We start from the raw sequence: 24,512 nt of genomic DNA on the forward strand, positions 1-24,512 counted from the left end.
ATTTTAATATGTTCTTAAATTTATTCATACAATACTTAAAGGAACACTGAAGAAATATTCATTAAGATATGGTCCGTACGCTTTGCAAATCTGGGCCGTATGGTCCGCAAATCTGGGCCATAAGGTCCGCAAATCTGGGCCGTAAGGTCCGCAAATCTGGACCGTATAGTCCGCTAATCGGGGCCGTATAGTCCGATAATCCTTACACGATGAAATAATATAAAACATGGTTGAATGAACATGAAATACTACAATTTTAATATTTTCTTAAATTTATTCATACAATATTGAAGGAACACAAAAGAAATATTAGTTAAGACATGGTCCGTATGCTTTGTAAATCTGGGCCGTATGGTCCGCAAATCTGGGCCGTATAGTCCGAGAATCTGGGCCGTATGGTCCGAGAATCTGGGCCGTATGGTCTGGGCCGTATGGTCCATGGGCCGTATAGTCCCTAATCCCTTTTAAGTTATCATGTATGTAAACATTTGAATTTTTTTTAAACTTTTACCAGTTTCATGTTTTTATTGCTGGTGTATTCATTTTAGTTCAGTAAATGATCTAGTGCTTCATATTGTTTTGTGAAAACACCATTAAGCAACTCGCATTAAAAGCTAAATATTTGCATTCTGACTGGTATTCTTTAGAACTTTGTTAATGATATTGGAAGAATAAAAATATTGCTTGTTGCATATATGCTAATAATCAGCCTACCTTATAATGTTGTGTCAGTTTTGTTTAATTTGTAGACCCTTAACACTACCATAGTAACTATTTAACTATAACAAATAAATTGAATGTCAAAAAAAATATGAAGTTAGTAAATGTACTAAATAAATCTGTGCAGTCCGCACAGGCTAATCAGGGACGACACTTTCCGCTTTTATGGTATTTTTAGTTTCAAGGAAGTCCATCCTTACCGAAAATCAAGTTTGGGTGGAAAGTGTCGTCACTGATTAGCCTGTGCGAACTGCACAGGCTAATCTGGGATGGCACTTTACGCACTATGCTGTCACCTCAAGCATTTTGCAATGTTTATGTTTTGATATGATCTGGTTCTGTTTCGCATATTAGCAGGTGACGCACCAATGTCTTTTAAGCATTATCCGTTTTGTTTAGGCGCTGTGATAGTGGCCGCTTTATCTGTTGGACTCACACACATAAATAGTTAGATAAATTAGATTTCAGATTTAATTAGATTTAGCAACATTTAATTGATAAAAGATACTGAAAAAAGTTATAATCTTCACATGTATCATCAGGCTTGCGTGTATTTTCCAGGCCCCTGTTTTCGGACTTTTTCCTAATCCAATATTGTAGGGTTTCGTATGAAATATAGTGCCTATTGAATCAATATACGCCCTTTGAAAATCGCAAATACTCATCTGTTTGAAGTTTCCTGTTAATTTCAACGGTTAAATCTCCCGAGTCGCATTAAATGCATGTTTTTAAAAACCGTTTAGACAATTAGACTCAGTGGTTCATTTATTTTTTTGTTCGATCTGATAAAAAGTGTTATTTTCATATAGAATTTAGACGTATAACATTTACCGAAATACCGTAATGTTCCATGAACAAAAGTATTAGTTTTGTTAACATGTTCCCTAAAAATTATCGGCGCATCCTGAATATTCAATGTTTATATTCAAATATGATTCAGTTCTATTTCGCGTATAAGCCGGTGACGCACCAAGTTTCTCCAAGCATTATCCGTTTTGTTTAGGCGCAATAATAGTGGCCGCTTTATCTTTGGACTCACATAAATAGTTACATAAAGTAGATTTAAAAATTAGGCCATCCTTTATCGAGAGAGGTCGAGCCAGTGGGTCAATATTTTTATCTTGAATTATCTACGAAAAGCAATAGAGTTCGTCTTAAGCATGATATGGAACAACAACAACTAATCCGGAAGTGACTCGCATTTATCCGTTATAGGCTATTGACAAACGACTATGTCTCCAATTAGAAATGCAAAAATCATCACTTATTACCTAATACTTTCGCATGTTCTACTCAAAAAAATGAAGGATATGGTATGTCATCAGATTCAGAAAAAAAGTGCTGAACATAGGTCGTAAACTACAACAGGCGACATTTAAAGCTTATTATGGAGGCTTATTTAACTTTATTTTACCATAGTGATTACTTTTCAAGAACCGATTAATCGGTAGCATATTTGAGACATTCCCCGCAATTATTTTTTTTTAAACACGATCCATTTGTTAAATGTTATTTACATCTATCTTAAAATATATTATGTGTATGTGTTTTTCAGTTAAGGCGTCCATTCTGAAACAAGTATTACATGATCGCACGCAAAGTCCCGATGAACTTCATACTGTCTCCAAATATATACTGATAAATCACGAGAGTACTTGTAGCTTGGAGAATTAGCATAAAAATCTTTGCAAATCTGTAAGCAAGCATGAAATTTTGCATGAACTCTCAGTTTGATATGCACTATTGATAGAAATCGTTAGCCACTCAAAAATTCAAAATGGCGGCCATTTTCAAGCTGGCCGCCATTTCCGATTCAATCTATACAGCCATGTTGGGTATATCTTAAGCAACTGTGCGTAAAAATTGTGAAAATCTTCAATTTAGCATGACATTTGGTATAAACAATAAGTTGATACACGCTTTTGATAAAATCCTTTACTAAGTCAAAAATTCAAGATGGCGTCCAGTTACAAGATGGCCAGAAGTATTGTGGCTGGGGATATCAATTCAACGAATTTGCTTGTTTTTTTACAATATCCGAGTGTCAATTTTTCTACTGTTTTTGAAGCCTGTCCAAAAAAGGTCAAGGTCACTGTTACTAAAAATAGATAAAAAGAAAAATGACCTACTCTCAATATCTCGAACTGGGATGCAGATATTGTACTGCACTCGTGTGTGTGGATAGATTATACACATACCTAGCTTAGATTTGTGGCTTGTCGTTTGAAAGGCCATGTCTCACTTACAAGAAAACGGTTTCCGGAAATGACCTTGGTATGGGTGCAGTAGTTGCACTAATATTTTGTGAGGACGTTGCTTATATGAAGAACTTATCTAACTTGGGGAGTTCATTAAAACCCGGTCGGATCAAAGTTACCTTTACTATGTGTATTAAAAGAAAAAAAAGTTTTCTTTTTAATAACTTTAGTGTGTTTCTTAGAAATTGTGCTGATTTTTTAGGAATAATATAAAAAAAGTTTCCTCTCAAAAGGCTTATTTTTATGGTAATATTATTTAGAAGTGTTGTATGCTGGTATATTACATGCAGATCTGTGTACGGATTGCAGTTGGATTAAGGTCAATGTCACCTTAAGAAAGAGGGAAAAGCATGTATGTTTACAACAGACTGCGAATGACTTGTACTTGACGGTAACGATTCCTATGCTGTTAATGTGGCTGGAATTTCATTATTTACATATTGTGTATTACAACGGTTCTTGTCATGAAGGTGATAGTATTGCCCCACCCAGTTTTGCCTGTTTAGTTTACCAATCATTACAAATTGCGTTCCAATTAAACTCACATAACGAGCTAAGCCGAAACCATGTGCAGTATTGTAACAATGGCAACAGCTTTTTGCTTACTTTTAAGCTTTCCCAAGTTATAACCAATCAGTAAGTTTCAGCACATCACACATTACTGTTTGTTCCTGAATATTCCTCTCTGACGTTTTATAACGCATGAATTGTCATTGACGCCTCGTCATAAACAAAAATATTTGAGATGTGCTCTGTAAAAAGGGGGTTTAATGCATTCGCAAAAAGTGTCTTCTCATATTAGCCTGTGTAGTCCGCACAGGCTAACCAGGGAAGACACTTTCCGCTTTGCTGGATTTTTGGTAAGAAGAGACGAAAAATACCAAACAAGCGGAAAGTGTCGTCCCTGATTAGCCTGTGTGGACTTAAAAAAGTCGTGTATAATCCACAGGTTTCATTTAATAAGTACACACAATTTCATTAAAATGTTTTAGTTCTTTTTAATGTATCACAAGATCCTGTTTTATAAATGAACACCCTGACAGACGAACGGATATAGAATAAACCTATAGTCCCCTCCACTCAAACACATGCAAGTGGCTGATACAAGTATAATATATTATTTTCAATTATAATGCATTACTTAAAACGAAAAATAACATCCATTTTCCGGGAATGCGGTTGAGCAAATACAAAAAGCAACAATTATAGAATCTACATTATACGAATACGAATAAGCCATCGGTTTGCTCGTTTTGAGTATCACTCATAATTTTAATATTTTTAAAAAGTCCTCCAAACGTAATCTTTCTCATGGTAGGTAATTCTAACAATTGACCCTTCAAAAGTGTGAATGATGCATTTAACTGTTTGGTGTCGTTTTTATCCTCTATCGGGCACGCTTCTCTCTGCAATATCAGATGACTGTTTCATGGCAACGAGTCCCTCAACTGATTGATGAATCATTGTTCAAGGGTTGTATATATTATATATATAATAAAATATATTATTTTCAATTATAATGCATTACTTAAAACGAAAAATAACATCCATTTTCCGGGAATGCGTTTGAGCAAATTCAAAAAGCAACAATTATATAATCTACGTTGTTTTCTAATATATTTATGTGTCTGTACTTTGCGCTGGTTAATAACCAATTTAAATTCTCATTTATGTTAACATAAAGCACGTTCAGTCAAAATCCCCGCCGATGTGCGCGCGCATATCCTTTGTGTAGGCGTCCTTGAACTTGGCCTTCTCGCCAAAGATGAAGTGCTTCTCCATAGCGGGCGCGTATCTGCTGGCGGGCGGCGACCGTCCGTACGTCTCTGCAACGATGCGCGTCATATTGGCGGAGTTCCCACAGCAGAGACCGACATACTCGACGCCGAGGTCTCGGCACTGGGCGGCGAAGTCTGCTATCTGCTTCCGGCTGCACAGACACGTGCACAGCTCCAGCGGGAACGCGCGATTCTCTGTGGTATGAAGGTTATTAACGATGAATTTAGCCCCGCTCTGTGAAAAGCTGGTCTAATGCATGTGCTTAAAGTGTCGCCCCAGATTAGCCTGTGAAGTATGCACAGGCTAATCAGGAACGACATTTTCACTGTAACTGGATTATTTCCTAGCAGGAGACTTCTTGAAACAAAAAATACCATAAAAGCGGAAAGCGTCGTCAATAATAAATCTTTGCGTACTGAACAGCCTAATATGGGACGACACTTAGCACATGCATCAAACCCCATTTTCGCATATCGAGGCTCATTTTTTTAAATACGCCAATATATTAAATGATGGTAGATCTACAAACCTATTAAAATGTACTTTAAAAGGTATCAATAACGGAATACAATAATGCATTACGAAGGCACTATCAAGTAACGTGTACCGTAATAAATAATGTTTTCACGGCACTTTTTTTGCTATTGATATACGTATACGGATATTGAGTCGTGTTGCATATGAGTCTTGTAATTGATATTCTATCATTTGAAACCCCGATCCAACTGAAGTATACCTCTGCAAGCTAAATGAAAAAGAGCCCAGAGTTTTAATCGCAATTCAAGCATTATTGTTATAAATTACAACATTTATAAATAATTTATTTTTCAAAACCATTAATTCATGCAAACTGCACATTCTATACTGACTTGTGCCCGGGACGGTAAGCGAGAAAAATGTCGGCTCTTCCGGTGTCGTTCTGTACGTAACCGGAAGTGCAGCGACTGGGCCCTGGAAAAAAATAACATTAAAATAAACACGTTATTAGTAATATTATAGCTCAGAAATGGTAATAAAATCATATTAATTCAAGTGTCATTTTTAACATCTCACCTTGCACACTTTCTTGATTTCTCGTATCGCGGGAATCATGGTTTCCGGTCCTCTACCGCAGTTAAGACCGACGACGGCGGCGCCGGCATCCTCCAGACGCTTGCATGCGTCCACCAAAGTCACACCGTCAATAAGCGTCTCTGTCGCTGGAGCAGAGATGGTCACCACCGCTGGCAACCCTGCAGAAAATCTATGAGCAATCAAAGCGCTGCTAGCACACTCATCACCGCCGTTATCCTTGCATAAAATAACCGTATATCCAATCGTACCGAGATAATTAACATAGTGCAGCAGCAAATGCTCCAGTATGTCTTCTCAATTCATTTACAAAAAAGCGTTTTAAGCATATAACGACTGTTTGCGAGAAAACGAAATAAAAAAAAACCCAATAATTATCAAGAGGAAGAGAATGCAACAGTTTTTACTAGAAAGAAATTTTTACCTTTACACCGTACTTGTGTGTGGGTGGCTTTTTATCAAGTGGTATAGTGCGTTGTGTTTTATGATAAAAACATGCTAACAAGAACTACTATTGTTATTGTGAATTTTTAAAAACCATTAGTCTACTATTGCAAAGGGTGACCCTGTTTTGTTCGGTGATTGAACTTACCGGTAATCTTATTTTATTGCATTACCTGCCTCGTTGTTAGGCGTGGCTTCGTTAAAAAATGTTTTAAAAAGAACACCAACGAAATTGTACATAGGACTAACGAACATGTACCTTTCCCATATTTCTTGATAGATTCCAGCGCAAGCATTGCCTCGCCAAAATGTCCGAACGTCTCTCCGACGATGTAATCTGCGTTGTATTCCACTGCAATCTCGATCTGCTCCTGAAGTTGCAATTGCGCATGTCAGACATTGCAACCAATCGCCAGTGCGATTTTACCGCTGGGTTTTAACGGTTTAAAGAAAGCGACGGCTATCATTGTTTCACTGCGTGTGTCGGTGCTCTAAGGCCATATAACAGCTATGTAATTTGCGTTTTCTTCGATTTCCTCCAAGAATTCGCACTTGTTTCGTACGTTTGTCTGTTATTCAAGTTAAAATGATGGTCATAGCGTTGAGCTTGGTGAATATACATGTATTTAGTTGATAAGCATTGATAACTGGTTCGTCTAAAATAAAACTAGTTTAATTATTAGTGCCATACGATTTAACGGCAAGGATTGATCTTAACTTTTAGGCGCAGGTTCGTATTCCTGTTTTATAAAACTTTTACCATAGTGATTAATTTTCAAGAACCGATTAATCGGTAGCATATTTGAGACATTCCCCGCAATTATTTTTTTTTAAACACGATCCATTTGTTAAATGTTATTTACATCTATCTTAAAATATATTATGTGTATGTGTTTTTCAGTTAAGGCGTCCATTCTGAAACAAGTATTACATGATCGCACGCAAAGTCCCGATGAACTTCATACTGTCTCCAAATATATACTGATAAATCACGAGAGTACTTGTAGCTTGGAGAATTAGCATAAAAATCTTGCAAATCTGTAAGCAAGCATGAAATTTTGCATGAACTCTCAGTTTGATATGCACTATTGATAGAAATCGTTAGCCACTCAAAAATTCAAAATGGCGGCCATTTTCAAGCTGGCCGCCATTTCCGATTCAATCTATACAGCCATGTTGGGTATATCTTAAGCAACTGTGCGTAAAAATTGTGAAAATCTTCAATTTAGCATGACATTTGGTATAAACAATAAGTTGATACACGCTTTTGATAAAATCCTTTACTAAGTCAAAAATTCAAGATGGCGTCCAGTTACAAGATGGCCAGAAGTATTGTGGCTGGGGATATCAATTCAACGAATTTGCTTGTTTTTTTACAATATCCGAGTGTCAATTTTTCTACTGTTTTTGAAGCCTGTCCAAAAAAGGTCAAGGTCACTGTTACTAAAAATAGATAAAAAGAAAAATGACCTACTCTCAATATCTCGAACTGGGATGCAGATATTGTACTGCACTCGTGTGTGTGGATAGATTATACACATACCTAGCTTAGATTTGTGGCTTGTCGTTTGAAAGGCCATGTCTCACTTACAAGAAAACGGTTTCCGGAAATGACCTTGGTATGGGTGCAGTAGTTGCACTAATATTTTGTGAGGACGTTGCTTATATGAAGAACTTATCTAACTTGGGGAGTTCATTAAAACCCGGTCGGATCAAAGTTACCTTTACTATGTGTATTAAAAGAAAAAAAAGTTTTCTTTTTAATAACTTTAGTGTGTTTCTTAGAAATTGTGCTGATTTTTTAGGAATAATATAAAAAAAGTTTCCTCTCAAAAGGCTTATTTTTATGGTAATATTATTTAGAAGTGTTGTATGCTGGTATATTACATGCAGATCTGTGTACGGATTGCAGTTGGATTAAGGTCAATGTCACCTTAAGAAAGAGGGAAAAGCATGTATGTTTACAACAGACTGCGAATGACTTGTACTTGACGGTAACGATTCCTATGCTGTTAATGTGGCTGGAATTTCATTATTTACATATTGTGTATTACAACGGTTCTTGTCATGAAGGTGATAGTATTGCCCCACCCAGTTTTGCCTGTTTAGTTTACCAATCATTACAAATTGCGTTCCAATTAAACTCACATAACGAGCTAAGCCGAAACCATGTGCAGTATTGTAACAATGGCAACAGCTTTTTGACCAGCTTACTTTTAAGCTTTCCCAAGTTATAACCAATCAGTAAGTTTCAGCACATCACACATTACTGTTTGTTCCTGAATATTCCTCTCTGACGTTTTATAACGCATGAATTGTCATTGACGCCTCGTCATAAACAAAAATATTTGAGATGTGCTCTGTAAAAAGGGGGTTTAATGCATTCGCAAAAAGTGTCTTCTCATATTAGCCTGTGTAGTCCGCACAGGCTAACCAGGGAAGACACTTTCCGCTTTGCTGGATTTTTGGTAAGAAGAGACGAAAAATACCAAACAAGCGGAAAGTGTCGTCCCTGATTAGCCTGTGTGGACTTAAAAAAGTCGTGTATAATCCACAGGTTTCATTTAATAAGTACACACAATTTCATTAAAATGTTTTAGTTCTTTTTAATGTATCACAAGATCCTGTTTTATAAATGAACACCCTGACAGACGAACGGATATAGAATAAACCTATAGTCCCCTCCACTCAAACACATGCAAGTGGCTGATACAAGTATAATATATTATTTTCAATTATAATGCATTACTTAAAACGAAAAATAACATCCATTTTCCGGGAATGCGGTTGAGCAAATACAAAAAGCAACAATTATAGAATCTACATTATACGAATACGAATAAGCCATCGGTTTGCTGTTTTGAGTATCACTCATAATTTTAATATTTTTAAAAAGTCCTCCAAACGTAATCTTTCTCATGGTAGGTAATTCTAACAATTGACCCTTCAAAAGTGTGAATGATGCATTTAACTGTTTGGTGTCGTTTTTATCCTCTATCGGGCACGCTTCTCTCTGCAATATCAGATGACTGTTTCATGGCAACGAGTCCCTCAACTGATTGATGAATCATTGTTCAAGGGTTGTATATATTATATATATAATAAAATATATTATTTTCAATTATAATGCATTACTTAAAACGAAAAATAACATCCATTTTCCGGGAATGCGTTTGAGCAAATTCAAAAAGCAACAATTATATAATCTACGTTGTTTTCTAATATATTTATGTGTCTGTATTTTGCGCTGGTTAATAACCAATTTAAATTCTCATTTATGTTAACATAAAGCACGTTCAGTCAAAATCCCCGCCGATGTGCGCGCGCATATCCTTTGTGTAGGCGTCCTTGAACTTGGCCTTCTCGCCAAAGATGAAATGCTTCTCCATAGCGGGCGCGTATCTGCTGGCGGGCGGCGACCGTCCGTACGTCTCTGCAACGATGCGCGTCATATTGGCGGAGTTCCCACAGCAGAGACCGACATACTCGACGCCGAGGTCTCGGCACTGGGCGGCGAAGTCTGCCATCTGCTTCCGGCTGCACAGACACGTGCACAGCTCCAGCGGGAACGCGCGATTCTCTGTGGTATGAAGGTTATTAACGATGAATTTAGCCCCGCTCTGTGAAAAGCTGGTCTAATGCATGTGCTTAAAGTGTCGCCCCAGATTAGCCTGTGAAGTATGCACAGGCTAATCAGAAACGACATTTTCACTGTAACTGGATTATTTCCTAGCAGGAGACTTCTTGAAACAAAAAATACCACAAAAGCGGAAAGCGTCGTCAATAATAAATCTTTGCGTACTGAACAGCCTAATATGGGACGACACTTAGCACATGCATCAAACCCCATTTTCGCATATCGAGGCTAATTTTTTTAAATACGCCAATATATTAAATGATGGTAGATCTACAAACCTATTAAAATGTACTTTAAAAGGTATCAATAACGGAATACAATAATGCATTACGAAGGCACTATCAAGTAACGTGTACCGTAATAAATAATGTTTTCACGGCACTTTTTTTGCTATTGATATACGTATACGGATATTCAGTCGTGTTGCATATGAGTCTTGTAATTGATATTCTATCATTTGAAACCCCGATCCAACTGAAGTATACCTCTGCAAGCTAAATGAAAAAGAGCCCAGAGTTACACTCGCAATTCAAGCATTATTGTTATAAATTACAACATTTATAAATAATTTATTTTTCAAAACCATTAATTCATGCAAACTGCACATTCTATACTGACTTGTGCCCGGGACGGTAAGCGAGAAAAATGTCGGCTCTTCCGGTGTCGTTCTGTACGTAACCGGAAGTGCAGCGACTGGGTCCTGGACAAAAATAACATTAAAATAAACACGTTATTAGTAATATTATAGCTCAGAAATGGTAATAAAATCATATTAATTCAAGTGTCATTTTTAACATCTCACCTTGCACACTTTCTTGATTTCTCGTATCGCGGGAATCATGGTTTCCGGTCCTCTACCGCAGTTAAGACCGACGACGGCGGCGCCGGCATCCTCCAGACGCTTGCATGCGTCCACCAAAGTCACACCGTCAATAAGCGTCTCTGTCGCTGGAGCAGAGATGGTCACCACCGCTGGCAACCCTGCAGAAAATCTATGAGCAATCAAAGCGCTGCTAGCACACTCATCACCGCCGTTATCCTTGCATAAAATAACCGTATATCAAATCGTACCGAGATAATTAACATAGTGCAGCAGCAAATGCTCCAGTATGTCTTCTCAATTCATTTACAAAAAAGCGTTTTAAGCATATAACGACTGTTTGCGAGAAAACGAAATAAAAAAAAACCCAATAATTATCAAGAGGAAGAGAATGCAACAGTTTTTACTAGAAAGAAATTTTTACCTTTACACCGTACTTGTGTGTGGGTGGCTTTTTATCAAGTGGTATAGTGCGTTGTGTTTTATGATAAAAACATGCTAACAAGAACTACTATTGTTATTGTGAATTTTTAAAAACCATTAGTCTACTATTGCAAAGGGTGACCCTGTTTTGTTCGGTGATTGAACTTACCGGTAATCTTATTTTATTGCATTACATGCCTCGTTGTTAGGCGTGGCTTCGTTAAAAAATGTTTTAAAAAGAACACCAACGAAATTGTACATAGGACTAACGAACATGTACCTTTCCCATATTTCTTGATAGATTCCAGCGCAAGCATTGCCTCGCCAAAATGTCCGAACGTCTCTCCGACGATGTAATCTGCGTTGTATTCCACTGCAATCTCGATCTGCTCCTGAAGTTGCAATTGCGCATGTCAGACATTGCAACCAATCGCCAGTGCGATTTTACCGCTGGGTTTTAACGGTTTAAAGAAAGCGACGGCTATCATTGTTTCACTGCGTGTGTCGGTGCTCTAAGGCCATATAAGAGCTATGTAATTTGCGTTTTCTTCGATTTCCTCCAAGAATTCGCACTTGTTTCGTACGTTTGTCTGTTATTCAAGTTAAAATGATGGTCATAGCGTTGAGCTTGGTGAATATACATGTATTTAGTTGATAAGCATTGATAACTGGTTCGTCTAAAATAAAACTAGTTTAATTATTAGTGCCATACGATTTAACGGCAAGGATTGATCTTAACTTTTAGGCGCAGGTTCGTATTCCTGTTTTATAAAACTTTTACCATAGTGATTAATTTTCAAGAACCGATTAATCGGTAGCATATTTGAGACATTCCCCGCAATTATTTTTTTTTAAACACGATCCATTTGTTAAATGTTATTTACATCTATCTTAAAATATATTATGTGTATGTGTTTTTCAGTTAAGGCGTCCATTCTGAAACAAGTATTACATGATCGCACGCAAAGTCCCGATGAACTTCATACTGTCTCCAAATATATACTGATAAATCACGAGAGTACTTGTAGCTTGGAGAATTAGCATAAAAATCTTGCAAATCTGTAAGCAAGCATGAAATTTTGCATGAACTCTCAGTTTGATATGCACTATTGATAGAAATCGTTAGCCACTCAAAAATTCAAAATGGCGGCCATTTTCAAGCTGGCCGCCATTTCCGATTCAATCTATACAGCCATGTTGGGTATATCTTAAGCAACTGTGCGTAAAAATTGTGAAAATCTTCAATTTAGCATGACATTTGGTATAAACAATAAGTTGATACACGCTTTTGATAAAATCCTTTACTAAGTCAAAAATTCAAGATGGCGTCCAGTTACAAGATGGCCAGAAGTATTGTGGCTGGGGATATCAATTCAACGAATTTGCTTGTTTTTTTACAATATCCGAGTGTCAATTTTTCTACTGTTTTTGAAGCCTGTCCAAAAAAGGTCAAGGTCACTGTTACTAAAAATAGATAAAAAGAAAAATGACCTACTCTCAATATCTCGAACTGGGATGCAGATATTGTACTGCACTCGTGTGTGTGGATAGATTATACACATACCTAGCTTAGATTTGTGGCTTGTCGTTTGAAAGGCCATGTCTCACTTACAAGAAAACGGTTTCCGGAAATGACCTTGGTATGGGTGCAGTAGTTGCACTAATATTTTGTGAGGACGTTGCTTATATGAAGAACTTATCTAACTTGGGGAGTTCATTAAAACCCGGTCGGATCAAAGTTACCTTTACTATGTGTATTAAAAGAAAAAAAAGTTTTCTTTTTAATAACTTTAGTGTGTTTCTTAGAAATTGTGCTGATTTTTTAGGAATAATATAAAAAAAGTTTCCTCTCAAAAGGCTTATTTTTATGGTAATATTATTTAGAAGTGTTGTATGCTGGTATATTACATGCAGATCTGTGTACGGATTGCAGTTGGATTAAGGTCAATGTCACCTTAAGAAAGAGGGAAAAGCATGTATGTTTACAACAGACTGCGAATGACTTGTACTTGACGGTAACGATTCCTATGCTGTTAATGTGGCTGGAATTTCATTATTTACATATTGTGTATTACAACGGTTCTTGTCATGAAGGTGATAGTATTGCCCCACCCAGTTTTGCCTGTTTAGTTTACCAATCATTACAAATTGCGTTCCAATTAAACTCACATAACGAGCTAAGCCGAAACCATGTGCAGTATTGTAACAATGGCAACAGCTTTTTGACCAGCTTACTTTTAAGCTTTCCCAAGTTATAACCAATCAGTAAGTTTCAGCACATCACACATTACTGTTTGTTCCTGAATATTCCTCTCTGACGTTTTATAACGCATGAATTGTCATTGACGCCTCGTCATAAACAAAAATATTTGAGATGTGCTCTGTAAAAAGGGGGTTTAATGCATTCGCAAAAAGTGTCTTCTCATATTAGCCTGTGTAGTCCGCACAGGCTAACCAGGGAAGACACTTTCCGCTTTGCTGGATTTTTGGTAAGAAGAGACGAAAAATACCAAACAAGCGGAAAGTGTCGTCCCTGATTAGCCTGTGTGGACTTAAAAAAGTCGTGTATAATCCACAGGTTTCATTTAATAAGTACACACAATTTCATTAAAATGTTTTAGTTCTTTTTAATGTATCACAAGATCCTGTTTTATAAATGAACACCCTGACAGACGAACGGATATAGAATAAACCTATAGTCCCCTCCACTCAAACACATGCAAGTGGCTGATACAAGTATAATATATTATTTTCAATTATAATGCATTACTTAAAACGAAAAATAACATCCGTTTTCCGGGAATGCGGTTGAGCAAATACAAAAAGCAACAATTATAGAATCTACATTATACGAATACGAATAAGCCATCGGTTTGCTGTTTTGAGTATCACTCATAATTTTAATATTTTTAAAAAGTCCTCCAAACGTAATCTTTCTCATGGTAGGTAATTCTAACAATTGACCCTTCAAAAGTGTGAATGATGCATTTAACTGTTTGGTGTCGTTTTTATCCTCTATCGGGCACGCTTCTCTCTGCAATATCAGATGACTGTTTCATGGCAACGAGTCCCTCAACTGATTGATGAATCATTGTTCAAGGGTTGTATATATTATATATATAATAAAATATATTATTTTCAATTATAATGCATTACTTAAAACGAAAAATAACATCCATTTTCCGGGAATGCGTTTGAGCAAATTCAAAAAGCAACAATTATATAATCTACGTTGTTTTCTAATATATTTATGTGTCTGTATTTTGCGCTGGTTAATAACCAATTTAAATTCTCATTTATGTTAACATAAAGCACGTTCAGTCAAAATCCCCGCCGATGTGCGCGCGCATATCCTTTGTGTAGGCGTCCTTGAACTTGGCCTTCTCGCCAAAGATGAAATGCTTCTCCATAGCGGGCGCGTATCTGCTGGCGGGCGGCGACCGTCCGTACGTCTCTGCAACGATGCGCGTCATATTGGCGGAGTTCCCACAGCAGAGACCGACATACTCGACGCCGAGGTCTCGGCACTGGGCGGCGAAGTCTGCCATCTGCTTCCGACTGCACAGACACGTGCACAGCTCCAGCGGGAACGCGCGATTCTCTGTGGTATGAAGGTTATTAACGATGAATTTAGCCCCGCTCTGTGAAAAGCTGGTCTAATGCATGTGCTTAAAGTGTCGCCCCAGATTAGCCTGTGAAGTATGCACAGGCTAATCAGAAACGACATTTTCACTGTAACTGGATTATTTCCTAGCAGGAGACTTCTTGAAACAAAAAATACCACAAAAGCGGAAAGCGTCGTCAATAATAAATCTTTGCGTACTGAACAGCCTAATATGGGACGACACTTAGCACATGCATCAAACCCCATTTTCGCATATCGAGGCTAATTTTTTTAAATACGCCAATATATTAAATGATGGTAGATCTACAAACCTATTAAAATGTACTTTAAAAGGTATCAATAACGGAATACAATAATGCATTACGAAGGCACTATCAAGTAACGTGTACCGTAATAAATAATGTTTTCACGGCACTTTTTTTGCTATTGATATACGTATACGGATATTCAGTCGTGTTGCATATGAGTCTTGTAATTGATATTCTATCATTTGAAACCCCGATCCAACTGAAGTATACCTCTGCAAGCTAAATGAAAAAGAGCCCAGAGTTACACTCGCAATTCAAGCATTATTGTTATAAATTACAACATTTATAAATAATTTATTTTTCAAAACCATTAATTCATGCAAACTGCACATTCTATACTGACTTGTACCCGGGACGGTAAGCGAGAAAAATGTCGGCTCTTCCGGTGTCGTTCTGTACGTAACCGGAAGTGCAGCGACTGGGTCCTGGACAAAAATAACATTAAAATAAACACGTTATTAGTAATATTATAGCTCAGAAATGGTAATAAAATCATATTAATTCAAGTGTCATTTTTAACATCTCACCTTGCACACTTTCTTGATTTCTCGTATCGCGGGAATCATGGTTTCCGGTCCTCTACCGCAGTTAAGACCGACGACGGCGGCGCCGGCATCCTCCAGACGCTTGCATGCGTCCACCAAAGTCACACCGTCAATAAGCGTCTCTGTCGCTGGAGCAGAGATGGTCACCACCGCTGGCAACCCTGCAGAAAATCTATGAGCAATCAAAGCGCTGCTAGCACACTCATCACCGCCGTTATCCTTGCATAAAATAACCGTATATCAAATCGTACCGAGATAATTAACATAGTGCAGCAGCAAATGCTCCAGTATGTCTTCTCAATTCATTTACAAAAAAGCGTTTTAAGCATATAACGACTGTTTGCGAGAAAACGAAATAAAAAAAAACCAATAATTATCAAGAGGAAGAGAATGCAACAGTTTTTACTAGAAAGAAATTTTTACCTTTACACCGTACTTGTGTGTGGGTGGCTTTTTATCAAGTGGTATAGTGCGTTGTGTTTTATGATAAAAACATGCTAACAAGAACTACTATTGTTATTGTGAATTTTTAAAAACCATTAGTCTACTATTGCAAAGGGTGACCCTGTTTTGTTCGGTGATTGAACTTACCGGTAATCTTATTTTATTGCATTACATGCCTCGTTGTTAGGCGTGGCTTCGTTAAAAAATGTTTTAAAAAGAACACCAACGAAATTGTACATAGGACTAACGAACATGTACCTTTCCCATATTTCTTGATAGATTCCAGCGCAAGCATTGCCTCGCCAAAATGTCCGAACGTCTCTCCGACGATGTAATCTGCGTTGTATTCCACTGCAATCTCGATCTGCTCCTGAAGTTGCAATTGCGCATGTCAGACATTGCAACCAATCGCCAGTGCGATTTTACCGCTGGGTTTTAACGGTTTAAAGAAAGCGACGGCTATCATTGTTTCACTGCGTGTGTCGGTGCTCTAAGGCCATATAAGAGCTATGTAATTTGCGTTTTCTTCGATTTCCTCCAAGAATTCGCACTTGTTTCGTACGTTTGTCTGTTATTCAAGTTAAAATGATGGTCATAGCGTTGAGCTTGGTGAATATACATGTATTTAGTTGATAAGCATTGATAACTGGTTCGTCTAAAATAAAACTAGTTTAATTATTAGTGCCATACGATTTAACGGCAAGGATTGATCTTAACTTTTAGGCGCAGGTTCGTATTCCTGTTTTATAAAACTTTTACCATAGTGATTAATTTTCAAGAACCGATTAATCGGTAGCATATTTGAGACATTCCCCGCAATTATTTTTTTTTAAACACGATCCATTTGTTAAATGTTATTTACATCTATCTTAAAATATATTATGTGTATGTGTTTTTCAGTTAAGGCGTCCATTCTGAAACAAGTATTACATGATCGCACGCAAAGTCCCGATGAACTTCATACTGTCTCCAAATATATACTGATAAATCACGAGAGTACTTGTAGCTTGGAGAATTAGCATAAAAATCTTGCAAATCTGTAAGCAAGCATGAAATTTTGCATGAACTCTCAGTTTGATATGCACTATTGATAGAAATCGTTAGCCACTCAAAAATTCAAAATGGCGGCCATTTTCAAGCTGGCCGCCATTTCCGATTCAATCTATACAGCCATGTTGGGTATATCTTAAGCAACTGTGCGTAAAAATTGTGAAAATCTTCAATTTAGCATGACATTTGGTATAAACAATAAGTTGATACACGCTTTTGATAAAATCCTTTACTAAGTCAAAAATTAAAGATGGCGTCCAGTTACAAGATGGCCAGAAGTATTGTGGCTGGGGATATCAATTCAACGAATTTGCTTGTTTTTTTACAATATCCGAGTGTCAATTTTTCTACTGTTTTTGAAGCCTGTCCAAAAAAGGTCAAGGTCACTGTTACTAAAAATAGATAAAAAGAAAAATGACCTACTCTCAATATCTCGAACTGGGATGCAGATATTGTACTGCACTCGTGTGTGTGGATAGATTATACACATACCTAGCTTAGATTTGTGGCTTGTCGTTTGAAAGGCCATGTCTCACTTACAAGAAAACGGTTTCCGGAAATGACCTTGGTATGGGTGCAGTAGTTGCACTAATATTTTGTGAGGACGTTGCTTATATGAAGAACTTATCTAACTTGGGGAGTTCATTAAAACCCGGTCGGATCAAAGTTACCTTTACTATGTGTATTAAAAGAAAAAAAAGTTTTCTTTTTAATAACTTTAGTGTGTTTCTTAGAAATTGTGCTGATTTTTTAGGAATAATATAAAAAAAGTTTCCTCTCAAAAGGCTTATTTTTATGGTAATATTATTTAGAAGTGTTGTATGCTGGTATATTACATGCAGATCTGTGTACGGATTGCAGTTGGATTAAGGTCAATGTCACCTTAAGAAAGAGGGAAAAGCATGTATGTTTACAACAGACTGCGAATGACTTGTACTTGACGGTAACGATTCCTATGCTGTTAATGTGGCTGGAATTTCATTATTTACATATTGTGTATTACAACGGTTCTTGTCATGAAGGTGATAGTATTGCCCCACCCAGTTTTGCCTGTTTAGTTTACCAATCATTACAAATTGCGTTCCAATTAAACTCACATAACGAGCTAAGCCGAAACCATGTGCAGTATTGTAACAATGGCAACAGCTTTTTGACCAGCTTACTTTTAAGCTTTCCCAAGTTATAACCAATCAGTAAGTTTCAGCACATCACACATTACTGTTTGTTCCTGAATATTCCTCTCTGACGTTTTATAACGCATGAATTGTCATTGACGCCTCGTCATAAACAAAAATATTTGAGATGTGCTCTGTAAAAAGGGGGTTTAATGCATTCGCAAAAAGTGTCTTCTCATATTAGCCTGTGTAGTCCGCACAGGCTAACCAGGGAAGACACTTTCCGCTTTGCTGGATTTTTGGTAAGAAGAGACGAAAAATACCAAACAAGCGGAAAGTGTCGTCCCTGATTAGCCTGTGTGGACTTAAAAAAGTCGTGTATAATCCACAGGTTTCATTTAATAAGTACACACAATTTCATTAAAATGTTTTAGTTCTTTTTAATGTATCACAAGATCCTGTTTTATAAATGAACACCCTGACAGACGAACGGATATAGAATAAACCTATAGTCCCCTCCACTCAAACACATGCAAGTGGCTGATACAAGTATAATATATTATTTTCAATTATAATGCATTACTTAAAACGAAAAATAACATCCGTTTTCCGGGAATGCGGTTGAGCAAATACAAAAAGCAACAATTATAGAATCTACATTATACGAATACGAATAAGCCATCGGTTTGCTGTTTTGAGTATCACTCATAATTGTAATATTTTTAAAAAGTCCTCCAAACGTAATCTTTGTCATGGTAGGTAATTCTAACAATTGACCCTTCAAAAGTGTGAATGATGCATTTAACTGTTTGGTGTCGTTTTTATCCTCTATCGGGCACGCTTCTCTCTGCAATATCAGATGACTGTTTCATGGCAACGAGTCCCTCAACTGATTGATGAATCATTGTTCAAGGGTTGTATATATTATATATATAATAAAATATATTATTTTCAATTATAATGCATTACTTAAAACGAAAAATAACATCCATTTTCCGGGAATGCGTTTGAGCAAATTCAAAAAGCAACAATTATATAATCTACGTTGTTTTCTAATATATTTATGTGTCTGTATTTTGCGCTGGTTAATCACCAATTTAAATTCTCATTTATGTTAACATAAAGCACGTTCAGTCAAAATCCCCGCCGATGTGCGCGCGCATATCCTTTGTGTAGGCGTCCTTGAACTTGGCCTTCTCGCCAAAGATGAAATGCTTCTCCATAGCGGGCGCGTATCTGCTGGCGGGCGGCGACCGTCCGTACGTCTCTGCAACGATGCGCGTCATATTGGCGGAGTTCCCACAGCAGAGACCGACATACTCGACGCCGAGGTCTCGGCACTGGGCGGCGAAGTCTGCTATCTGCTTCCGGCTGCACAGACACGTGCACAGCTCCAGCGGGAACGCGCGATTCTCTGTGGTATGAAGGTTATTAACGATGAATTTAGCCCCGCTCTGTGAAAAGCTGGTCTAATGCATGTGCTTAAAGTGTCGCCCCAGATTAGCCTGTGAAGTATGCACAGGCTAATCAGGAACGACATTTTCACTGTAACTGGATTATTTCCTAGCAGGAGACTTCTTGAAACAAAAAATACCATAAAAGCGGAAAGCGTCGTCAATAATAAATCTTTGCGTACTGAACAGCCTAATATGGGACGACACTTAGCACATGCATCAAACCCCATTTTCGCATATCGAGGCTCATTTTTTTAAATACGCCAATATATTAAATGATGGTAGATCTACAAACCTATTAAAATGTACTTTAAAAGGTATCAATAACGGAATACAATAATGCATTACGAAGGCACTATCAAGTAACGTGTACCGTAATAAATAGTGTTTTCACGGCACTTTTTTTGCTATTGATATACGTATACGGATATTCAGTCGTGTTGCATATGAGTCTTGTAATTGATATTCTATCATTTGAAACCCCGATCCAACTGAAGTATACCTCTGCAAGCTAAATGAAAAAGAGCCCAGAGTTTTAATCGCAATTCAAGCATTATTGTTATAAATTACAACATTTATAAATAATTTATTTTTCAAAACCATTAATTCATGCAAACTGCACATTCTATACTGACTAGTGCCCGGGACGGTAAGCGAGAAAAATGTCGGCTCTTCCGGTGTCGTTCTGTACGTAACCGGAAGTGCAGCGACTGGGCCCTGGAAAAAAATAACATTAAAATAAACACGTTATTAGTAATATTATAGCTCAGAAATGGTAATAAAATCATATTAATTCAAGTGTCATTTTTAACATCTCACCTTGCACACTTTCTTGATTTCTCGTATCGCGGGAATCATGGTTTCCGGTCCTCTACCGCAGTTAAGACCGACGACGGCGGCGCCGGCATCCTCCAGACGCTTGCATGCGTCCACCAAAGTCACACCGTCAATAAGCGTCTCTGTCGCTGGAGCAGAGATGGTCACCACCGCTGGCAACCCTGCAGAAAATCTATGAGCAATCAAAGCGCTGCTAGCACACTCATCACCGCCGTTATCCTTGCATAAAATAACCGTATATCCAATCGTACCGAGATAATTAACATAGTGCAGCAGCAAATGCTCCAGTATGTCTTCTCAATTCATTTGCAAAAAAGCGTTTTAAGCATATAACGACTGTTTGCGAGAAAACGAAATAAAAAAAAACGCAATAATTATCAAGAGGAAGAGAATGCAACAGTTTTTACTAGAAAGAAATTTTTACCTTTACACCGTACTTGTGTGTGGGTGGCTTTTTATCAAGTGGTATAGTGCGTTGTGTTTTATGATAAAAACATGCTAACAAGAACTACTATTGTTATTGTGAATTTTTAAAAACCATTAGTCTACTATTGCAAAGGGTGACCCTGTTTTGTTCGGTGATTGAACTTACCGGTAATCTTATTTTATTGCATTACCTGCCTCGTTGTTAGGCGTGGCTTCGTTAAAAAATGTTTTAAAAAGAACACCAACGAAATTGTACATAGGACTAACGAACATGTACCTTTCCCATATTTCTTGATAGATTCCAGCGCAAGCATTGCCTCGCCAAAATGTCCGAACGTCTCTCCGACGATGTAATCTGCGTTGTATTCCACTGCAATCTCGATCTGCTCCTGAAGTTGCAATTGCGCATGTCAGACATTGCAACCAATCGCCAGTGCGATTTTACCGCTGGGTTTTAACGGTTTAAAGAAAGCGACGGCTATCATTGTTTCACTGCGTGTGTCGGTGCTCTAAGGCCATATAAGAGCTATGTAATTTGCGTTTTCTTCGATTTCCTCCAAGAATTCGCACTTGTTTCGTACGTTTGTCTGTTATTCAAGTTAAAATGATGGTCATAGCGTTGAGCTTGGTGAATATACATGTATTTAGTTGATAAGCATTGATAACTGGTTCGTCTAAAATAAAACTAGTTTAATTATTAGTGCCATACGATTTAACGGCAAGGATTGATCTTAACTTTTAGGCGCAGGTTCGTATTCCTGTTTTATAAAACAGATGCATAACACTTGTGAATTGCGTTGAATTGTGTTAGTCATTGTTTGTTTGTGCAAATGTATCGAACCGTTCTTTCACTAACGTGAGATTCGATGATAATAAAACGTCTACCACTTACTTATACCTTAAATATTTCCTCCACCTTCTTGTGCGATTCAGGGTCATCAGTCACATATGCGGTCGTATTGGAGATATTTCCCGCCATAAGACAGCCATGTTTATCAGCCACCTCGCGCGCCATCTGCAGGGCGCTCCTATTCATAGCATCTAGGTCATTCTCTCGTCCAATCAGTCGAAGTTTTTCCCTGTGCGCGTAGTACTGAAATAACGTCAGCATGTAATGAAGTGGATTGTGTACAGTGACAGTGTCAATATGTAGAAACTTGAATGACGTATTTATAACTTGAGTCATTTATTTCATCTTTAATCATATGCACATTAAGTATTATGCTTGATACATGTTAGTGCAAGCGATTTTTAGAAATGGAGGGTTTCCGAACCGTTCGACCGACCATTCATCCGTGCACAGTTATAGAACACTACTTCTTGGAAGGGAGAGCAATTAATTTGCTTACTGTAAATGCAAGTACAACTTCACTCCCGGCGTGAACGAACTCTTCATACATGTGGCGCACAAGCTCTGGGTGTTCTATGATCACTTCCGGTACAAATGTTCCCGCTTGCAGATAGCCCTTGCGTTCGAACTCAAAGATGTAGCCTTCTGCTACCACCAGATTCCCGCCATTTTTCAGCCTCTTCAAAAACGCTGTGGACGAAGCATTGCAATCCTATTTTAACCAGACTGAAATTTTAATCAGACTGAACAGGCTAATCTGCGACAACACTTCACGTGTATTGACGTTAGTTCTACTAAACGGTAGCAATTGGAATACTAGTATATGTTTCTGATTTGTGAATAATGGGTTAAAGCTTCGTTTGTTAACGTGGATCATGTTTATGCTACTGTTATGGACGTATTGAAGCTGACACGCATGATTAATGAGTTCAACTTGTGCCGTATTTATGATTAGTCGTTACTCAATCGGTCTCGTTTTGTATTGCATACGCATCACAAATCTGTGTTGTTAATTGGAAGATCAGCACAGATAAATCAAACATGACTTCTCAAATGCTCAGGGGAATATTGTCCGTTCATGTCGTGGTTGAGTGTATCAATTACGTGTGTACTTTGTATTGTATACGTAACCTCGTAGGTAATCATATCGTATTGCGTTCTGATAAAACTGGGCAATCACAGGCTTATCTGGGACGACACTTTACGCACGTGCAATATGCCCAGTTTTATCAGAACGCGACTCATATCAATATTCAAACAGCTTCAGCAGTCTTTGCTGCAAATATGTTTCATAAAATGTTTAAACCGGTTTGAGGAGGAATTGTTCAGTATAAATGTGGGTATTTAATCATAATATGAAATCTCCAAAAGGGTGACTTGTTTGGCTGTCTGGTTAGCGTATCTCATCGTGGCTACACGGTACAATTGCCATTCTCAGTGCATATGAACTTGGTTGGTGGTCACTATACCTGACAGTTGGGGATTCATTCTGTGATTTGTCATATATTCGTTTAGGTCAGACTATCAGATGCATGCTTTACCTTTGCAAAAACAGTACACCGACTTATCAGAAACTACAAGTATATTGGCCAATATTTGCTAGTTGTTTCCATCATATGTCAAATTTTATTTCCAGTAATGCAGCTCATGGAAGCTTTAGTTGAACCATTTGTTAACTCGTATATACTTCTAAATCAACAATAAGCTGCTTAATCTTGAAAGACATTTTGCTTTAAAGCAAATATAGAATACTGATGACAAAGCAAATACGCCTTTATTTTTAACTGTATGAAGGACATCTGTAATAAAGTAACAGTATAACATTGTTGAAAAAAATTGAATAATATATAAAGTGGCTTCATTTTACTTGATGTCAAACATTTAGTAATGAAGCACACATACTTCTTATGTACCTAACAGTTATATATTAGTAAGATGTTGTACCATAAGCAAACAAAAACAATTACAAGTAATTATTATTTGCTGTTTTATACGAGCTATTTTTATTGAATGCATAGAGACATTTCTCTTTTATTAGATAAAATAACTCACCGTTCTCCTCCGCCATTATTTTTAATAATTTAAGACAATTATCATGAATCGTTAATCGTTATATGAGTAAATGCTCATAAATGACACTAGTCCAATATGATTGTTTGCACACGGTTCAACAGTTGACATTCACGGCGTCGAACCAAAACGGATACTACCAAAAACATCTGTGTTTTCGTGTCCATTTAACCACGTTCATCAAATGCATTCATAGTATTTGTTAAATTAATGGTCCAGTTATTACATGTGCATCCGTGAAAACTTTAATTAAAACTAGGCGTTCAAGTTTACGCGATTCTTTGGTTCTTTTACAAAAATTATATTGTAGAACGACTTATTCATTTATAATAGTTATAACAACCTTATGATTTTTTAAATATTAAAATTTCAATAAGGGTTTAATGAAATATTATGCCAAGACGAGTGGTTGGACGAATCTTTGATTAATATCATTTGTGGTTGTATCGTATTTACAAACAGCCCCATGCGACTTCATGAAGTTTACTGACCCCAGACCGTTTTGACTTTTTTTGTAGCTTACCATGCTTAGAAGGTGAATCACATTCCAATTTTCTGGAAAAAAAATGCATCCAAACATAATACAACGATGGAGACATCGTATAAGATTCAAAGTAAAATGTAACAAGATCTAGC

The 24,512-nt window shown here is 37.3% G+C and overlaps 1 protein-coding gene across 19 annotated transcripts; it reads right to left on the reverse strand.

Moving 5' to 3' along the window:
- Positions 1 to 3,951: 3,951 nt before the first annotated feature.
- LOC127841289 (betaine--homocysteine S-methyltransferase 1-like) lies at positions 3,952 to 24,016 on the reverse strand. Of its 19 annotated transcripts, none has more exons than XM_052369989.1 (7): positions 23,859 to 24,016; positions 22,306 to 22,496; positions 21,855 to 22,049; positions 6,532 to 6,643; positions 5,811 to 5,989; positions 5,627 to 5,708; positions 3,952 to 4,951 (listed from the first exon to the last, which is right to left on the reverse strand). In XM_052369989.1, the coding sequence occupies exons 1-7, from the start codon at positions 23,872 to 23,874 to the stop codon at positions 4,668 to 4,670; spliced, it is 1,059 nt and encodes a 352-aa protein (XP_052225949.1). In that variant the 5' UTR covers positions 23,875 to 24,016; the 3' UTR covers positions 3,952 to 4,667. The 19 variants fall into 19 exon arrangements, with proteins under 19 accessions (XP_052225949.1, XP_052225953.1, XP_052225958.1 ...); XM_052369993.1 differs by lacking the exon at positions 6,532 to 6,643 and adding an exon at positions 11,433 to 11,544; XM_052369998.1 differs by lacking the exons at positions 5,811 to 5,989; positions 6,532 to 6,643 and adding exons at positions 10,712 to 10,890; positions 11,433 to 11,544.
- Between the last annotated feature and the right edge of the window lie 496 nt (positions 24,017 to 24,512).

This window comes from Dreissena polymorpha, chromosome 8 (assembly GCF_020536995.1).
Source record: "Dreissena polymorpha isolate Duluth1 chromosome 8, UMN_Dpol_1.0, whole genome shotgun sequence".
Classification (NCBI taxonomy): Eukaryota; Metazoa; Mollusca; class Bivalvia; order Myida; family Dreissenidae; genus Dreissena; species Dreissena polymorpha.

Bases quoted from the DNA above. Each gene is read 5' to 3' on its own strand.
- LOC127841289 (XM_052369989.1), bottom strand. The intron at 22,050-22,305 runs GTAAGCAAATTA...ACGTTATTTCAG, and splicing joins AAGTTGTACTTGCATTTACA to TACTACGCGCACAGGGAAAA. The intron at 5,990-6,531 runs GTACATGTTCGT...GATTTTCTGCAG, and splicing joins TATCAAGAAATATGGGAAAG to GGTTGCCAGCGGTGGTGACC.